At 41.9% G+C, this 7158-nt stretch overlaps 1 protein-coding gene across 1 annotated transcript; it reads right to left on the bottom strand.

The window, feature by feature from the left end:
* Positions 1-666: 666 nt before the first annotated feature.
* Positions 667-6117, bottom strand: LOC112228851 (LRRN4 C-terminal-like protein). Its single transcript, XM_024394543.2, has 2 exons — positions 5960-6117; positions 667-1823 (listed from the first exon to the last, which is right to left on the bottom strand). Exon 2 carries the CDS (start codon positions 1816-1818, stop codon positions 1072-1074), a length of 747 nt encoding a protein of 248 aa, XP_024250311.1. The 5' UTR covers positions 1819-1823; positions 5960-6117; the 3' UTR covers positions 667-1071.
* Between the last annotated feature and the right edge of the window lie 1041 nt (positions 6118-7158).

Raw genomic sequence — 7158 nt, 5'->3', positions numbered from 1 at the left:
TGATTGTACAGTTGTCTCAACTGACATTTACTCTTGAGGTACTGACCTGTTGCACCCTCTACAACCACTGTGATTATTATTTGACCCTGCTGGTCATCTATGAATGTTTGAACATCTTGAAGAACAATCTGGCCTTAATGGCCATGTACTCTTATAATCTCCACCAGGCACAGTCAGAAGAGGACTGGCCACCCCCATAGCCTGGTTCCTCTCTAGATTTTTTCCTACGTTTCTGCCTTTCTAGGGAGTTTTTCCAAGCCACAGTGCTTCTACATCTGCATTGTTTGGGGTTTTAGGCTGGGTTTCTGTATAGCACTTTGTGACATCTGCTGATGTAAAAAGGGCTTTATAAATACATTTGATTCATTGACTGATTGATTGAGTGTCCACATACGTTTGACCATGTAGTGTATTTCCCGAGCTTTCTTATATCTCCTAGATATAGGACAGACACTTCAAAACCTTATTCTTTATAATATATTTTTTTACTGTCTTTTTAAACATTCATGAATGTGTTATTCAATGCCTTTCTATGGGCTTGAGTAGTAAAGGCCGAATTCAATGTTTTATATAGATCCTTTTTTAATACCTAAAGGAGTCCTAAAATTCAAGGTGATGTTGGTCTCCAAATGGATAACTTGAAATAACATGATGTAGGTAGTTAAATAATTGAAAGAAAAACATGTTTATTTATGAGCCTGAGTATTTGTGAAATAGGCCTCATGTGAAATCATTGTCAAAAGCGCGAGAGGTACTTTTGCATGTAGGTCTAGATTATTTATGGACTGATCATATAGAAATATCAAAACAGTCTTTATAACAACTCCAAAGCAATTGCATGTGGCGCATGAGGAACCACTGACTCACTGCATTGTTCTATTATCAAGACATATGCTTGTAACTCGTAACTGGTTACGAGAGATCATGTGGTCTCCTAAATATCTGTTTAACTTGGTGTGACACTGCATAGCTTTTATTTTTAACCAGAAGAGTAGGAATAAAATGTCTCTATTCTCAGCCCTAGATAGCCACCCCTGAGTCAACCTCTACCATAGCCTCCCCTCAGTCCTCTCATAGTGTTTCCTCTGTGGCCTGGGTGATCCTGGCATCTGCTTTTCTCCGAGCCCTGTGCCTCCAGAGCAGGACAGCCAGTGAGAGGAGCAACAGGAGCCCCAGAGCCCCTCCGATCAGCCCAGCTTTGAGGGCCACACTGCTGTCCCCAGGGGGCTCGTACATCGTACAGGACCCCTCCTGACGCTCACTGACTCCTGCATAATTCACCGCCACCACACACACCTCTGCCCCCTGCCCCATCCCCCTCACAGTACCACTCCTCTGGTCTACACCAAACAGCAAGGGCTCCAGCGCACCCACCACCACCTCATAATGGGTCACGAAAGAAAAGGGTGCACACCACTGAACCACAACTCCTGAACCGTCCATAGACAGTCTCTTCAGGTAGGGGGCCTCTGGGGCCGCATGGGGCCCACTCACCCCCGGACACAGGCAGCCGCTGGAGGCTGCCAGCTGGGCACAGGGAGGCTGTAGCTCCCGGCAGGGGTCATAGTCACAGGGTTGAGGATTGGTGCCCTGTGAGGGGGCAGGTGGGGGGTGACTGGGTGGATCAGTAAACGTATCGTAGTAGTCATCTGAGTGGAGCTGCAACAGGTCGTACATGTCTCCGTTTGGCCTCAGAGGCAGGGTGGCTGTGTGGTTGGTCCATGAGACGTCAGAAGGTGCGGCAAAGGAGGAGGAGCCATTAAGAAGGGCCAGTAAGAGGATTATCAGTAGAGGTGGACAATCCTTATTGGCGGACATGGTATCTGAAGATGATAGAAAATAACACTCCATTAGAGAGGGTTTGACAAAGGATCTGCTTATGAAAGGTATTCGGATGGAGACATACATTTGTATGTATATCTGTACAGTACCAGTAAAAAGTTTGGACACACCTACTCATTCAATGGTTTTTCTTTATTTAAAAAAATGTTCTACATTGCAGAATAATAATGAAGACATCAAAACTATAAAATAACACATATGGAATCATGTAGTTACCAAAAAAGTGTTAAACAAATCAAAATATATTTAATATTTTTCAAAGTAGCCACCCTTTGCCTTGATAACAGCTTTGCACACTCTAGCCATTCTCTCAACCAGCTTCACATGGAATGCTTTTCCAACAGTATTGAAGGAGTTCCCACATACAGTTGAAGTCGGAAGTTTACATACACCTTAGCCAAACACATTTAAACTCTGTTTTTCACAATTCCTGACATTTAATCCTAGTAAAAATTCCCTGTCTTAAGTCAGTTAGGATCATCACTTTATTTTAAGAATGTGAAATGTCAGAATAATAGCAGAGAATGATTTCTTTCAGCTTTTATTTCTTTCATCACATTCCCAGTGGGTCAGAAGTTTACATACACTCAATTAGTATTTGGTAGCATTACCTTTAAAATATTTAACTTGTGTCAAACGTTTCTGGTAGCCATCCACAAGCTTCCCACAATAAGTTGGGGGAATTTTGGCCCTTTCCTCCTGACAGAGCTGGTGTAACTGAGTCAGGCTTGTAGGCCTGACTCAGGGCTTTGTGATGGCCACTCCAATATCTTGACTTTGTTGTCCTTAAGCCATTTTCCACAACTTTGGAGGTATGCTTGGGTTCATTGTCCATTTGGAACACCCATTTGCGACCAAGCTTTAACTTCCTGACTGATGTCTTGAGATGTTGCTTCAATATATCCACTTAATTTTCCTCCCTCATGATGCCACCTATTTTGTGAAGTGCACCAGTCCCTCCTGCTGCAAAGCACCCCCATAACATGATGCTGCCACCCCCGTGCTTCACGGTTGGGATGGTGTTCTTTGGCTTGCAAGCCTCCCCATTTTTCCTCCAAACATAATGATGGTCATTATGGCCAAACAGTTCTATTTTTATTTCATCAGACCAGAGGACATTTCTCAAATGTACAATCTTTATCGCAATGTGCAATTGCAAACCCGTAGTCTGGCTTTTTATGGCGGTTTTGGAGCAGTGGCTTCTTCCTTGCTGAGCGGCCTTTCAGGTTATGTCGATGTAGGACTCGTTTTACTGTGGCTATTGATACTTTTGTACCTGTTTCCTCCAGCATCTTCACAAGGTCCTTTGCTGTTGTTCTGGGATTGATTTGCACTTTTCGCACCAAAGTACGTTCATCTTTAGGAGACAGAACCCGTCTACTTCCTGAGCAGTATGACGGCTCCGTGGTCCCATGGTGTTTATACTTGCATACTATTGTTTGTACAGATAAATGTGGTACCTTCAGGTGTTTGGAAATTGCTCCCAGGGATGAACCAGACTTGTGGAGGTCTACAATTTTTTTTTCTAAGGTCTTGTCTTATAGGCCTTGAAATACATCCACGGGTACACCTCTAATTGACTCAAATGATGTCAATTAGCCTATCAGAAGCTTCTAAATCCATGACATCCTTTTCGTGAATTTTCCAAGCTGTTTAAAGGCACAGTCAACGTTGTGTATGTACACTTCCGACCCAGTGGAATTGTGATACAGTGAATTATAAGTGAAATAATCTGTCTGTAAACAATTGTTGGAAAAATTACTTGTGTCATTCACAAAGTAGATGTCTTAACCGACTTGCCAATGTTATAGTTTGTTAACAAGAAATTTGTGGAGTGGTTTAAAAAAGAGTTTTCATGACTCCAACCTAAGTGTATGTAAACTTCCGACTTCAACTGTATACTGAGCACTTGTTGGCTGCTTTTCCTTCACTCCTTGATCTAACTCATTCCAAACCATCAATTGGGTCGAAGTTGGGTGATTGTGGAGGCCACGTTGTCTGATGCAGCACCCCATCACTCTCCTTCTTGGTCAAATAGCCGTTACACATTCTGGAGGTGTGTTAGGTCATTGTCCTGTTGAAAAACAAACGATAGTCCCACAAAGCACAAACCAGATGAGATGGCATATCGCTGCAGAATGCTGTGCTAGCCATGCTGGTTAAGTGTGCCTTGAATTCTAAATAAATCACATACAGTGTCACCAGCAAAGCACCCTCACACCGTCACACTTCCTCCTCCATGCTTTTCGGTGGGAAGCACACATGCAGAGATCATCCGTTCACCTACTCTGCGTCTCACAAAGACACGGCAGTTGGAACCAAAAATCTCAAACTTGGACTCATCAGACCACAGGACAGATTTCCACTGGTCTAATGGCCAATGCTCATGTTTCTTGGCCCAAGCAAGTCTCTTCTTCTTACTGGTGTCCTTTAGCAGTGGTTTCTTTGCAGCAATTCGACCACGAAGGCCTGATTCACATAGTCTCCTCTAAACAGTTGATGTTGAGACGTGTCTGTTTACTTGAACTCTGTGAAGCATTTATTCGTGCTGCAATTTCTGTTAACTCTCTAATGAATTTGTTCTCTGCTGCAGAGGTAACTCTGGGTCTTTCAGTTTCGTCATAGAGCTTGATTTTTTTGTGTGACTGCACTTAAAGAAACTTTCAAAGTTCTTAACATTTTCCGGATTGACTGACTTTCATGTCTTAAAGTAATGAGAGACAGTCGTTTCTCTGTTCTTGCAAAAATATGGACTTGGTCTTTCTTTCAAACAGGGCTCTGTTCTGTATACCACCCCTACCTTGAGACAACACAACTGATTGGCTGAAATGCATTAAGAAGGAATGAAATTCCACAAAATGTACTTTTAACAAGGCACACCTGTTAATTGAAATACATTCCAGGTGACTACCTCATGAAGCTGGTTGAGAGCTGTAATCAAGGCAAAGGGTGGCTACTTTGGATAATCTCAAATCTAAAATATATTTTGATTTGTTTAACACTTTTTGGGTTACTACATGATTCCATATGTGTTATTTCATAGTTTTGATGCCTTCACTATTATTCTACAATGTAGAAAGTAGTAAAACATTAAGAAAAATCCCATGAATGAGTAGGTGTGTCCAGACTTTTGTCTGGTTCTGTATATATTCCAAATGTGTTGTTATTCTTACATTTGTGAATAATGCTTGATTTCATGTGCTGTATGGGATATCGCACATGAGAATTTTTTTCCCTCAACCCTTTTTATAAATCAGACAAGCGTAGATTCACACAGGGCGGTTGGTAGCCTAGCAGTTAAGAGAGTTGGGCAAGTAACCAAAAGGTAGCTGGTTCAAATCCCCAAGCCGGCAAGTTGCAAAATCTGTCTGTGCCCTCGAGCAAGGCACTTAACCCTAATTCTTCTAGATAAGATTGTCTGCTAAAACGTGAACGTGGAAGTGGTTACTGGCACCACCATCATTTGGGATTTAAAACGCTAATCTGAAACCCAAAGCTTTGTAATGTAAAAAAAAAACAGACCCAATCACACAATGAATCCCCAGCCTCCATGAATGTAGAAATTGTAACATCAAGTTTTATGTTATTCATGATGCTTTAGTTTAATATTCATCATACAGTATGACCATACTGTACAAAAGTTCTGCACACACAGTTACCCTTTTATGTTGAACATTTTGGGAACATTGTGAAGCACTGAGGAATACATCTGCACAGTGGGTTCGAGCCAGGCTTTACACATCTAGCACACAGAACAGCCCTGTCAGCTGCTCCCACTTACAGCAGAGCTGCCAGTGCAATCTCCCCATGATTCTATACAAATATATCTACCTGACAGATTCCCTAAATAAACAAGTAGGGATTAATAAACATACTAATCTAACAGCAAGCAGCACACACCAAACAACCATAGGTAAGGTTCAGTAGAACTACACTAACAGTGAGAGCGAGACAACCCAACCCGACCCAACCCAACTGTTATGCCAGTAGTTACAGAGTCAGATGTGTGTCAATAGACTTCAAAACATTGTAGAAATGTTTTCTTTAGTAATTCACATAGAATAAGGACTAGACAATAATTTTAGATTGATTCATATTCATAAAAATATCAGTTCACCTGATTTTTCGATAGTCCTTTATTGCTTTCGAAATCTTGCCACCAATGTTTCTTCGCTCTCTTTCTGTTCATTCACTCTCTCCCCCTCTCTCTGGCCCTCGTTTTATACATTCTTCCTAACTCCCCAACAATCACCTCCTTCTTTTCTCCCTCCCCCATCCACCCTTCCCTGCTTTCTCTACCCCCCTCGCTATTATCCCTCTCTTCCCGCTGCACCTCTCTCTCTGTTCCATGGGGGTTTGGCAATATGTGTGTGTGTGTGTGTGTGTGTGTGCCTCTCGCTTGCTGCCCCTGTATGTGAGGTAACTGCCAGATTAACTCCTATTACATTCCATTGGCATGTGCAGTTTTTTTTTTCAGAGCAGGCCCTGTTCATTAATAGTGCTCTTTCTGCCTGTCAGGGCTGGAGCACAGTGAATGGTTGGGGGTGATTCTGTCTGCTGCCCAGGGTGATTCACACACATCTCTCACCCTCAGACACGCGTCAGTGCTACCGAACCCTTCCGCTCAATGGTTCACCTCTCCTTTTCACCCTTTACTGGCTGTATGACTGTCCCAAACACTGGCTGGTTAAGAATGTGTTCAGGGTTTGAACGAGGTCAGATCACCAAATAACTTGACTGGACTCGCCCACCTGCTGCTCTGAAATCAAAGCTCAACAGAATAGAATACTTACTTATTTCCACTGAGGAGATAGGCTGAGCTTAACTGTCAAAAGAAAGCAACACTTTGAAACAGTTGCACAAGCTGGACCAAGAGAAGGATTAAGGTAGAATAGCCAATCAGGTTCTTCTATATTTTGGCATTGTTCTATAAAAAACACAAAACCAAAATGTTAACTAATGCCAATATACACTCTTACAAGTAAAGGTGTCAAGAAGAACTGGGAGTTTAAAGTTTAAAGTTTACTTACAAGTGTAAGTAAAATCGAATGCAGATAAGTTAGAAATTGTGCTACTAATGCACATGACTGCACAAACACCTCTTGTAAAAAGTAGATATGTTTCTGTTTGGTTAGCTTTTGGAAATTGTAGAAATAAAACATTTTCCTTCTTCAGAAGTTCCAGCTATGCAAGCTAACATTAGTTAGCTAATTCATTTGCTAGCTATCATACAGTTGGAGTATATTAATAATTATAAGTAGACACACGTATAATTTACTGAAGCGCATATAAAGCACCCACTGTGGCTGAAACACA

The sequence above is a fragment of the Oncorhynchus tshawytscha genome, linkage group LG30, assembly GCF_018296145.1.
Source record: "Oncorhynchus tshawytscha isolate Ot180627B linkage group LG30, Otsh_v2.0, whole genome shotgun sequence".
Classification (NCBI taxonomy): Eukaryota; Metazoa; Chordata; class Actinopteri; order Salmoniformes; family Salmonidae; genus Oncorhynchus; species Oncorhynchus tshawytscha.
Note: the sequence above shows the minus strand (reverse complement) of the source record. Positions and strands in the feature narration are given on the sequence as shown.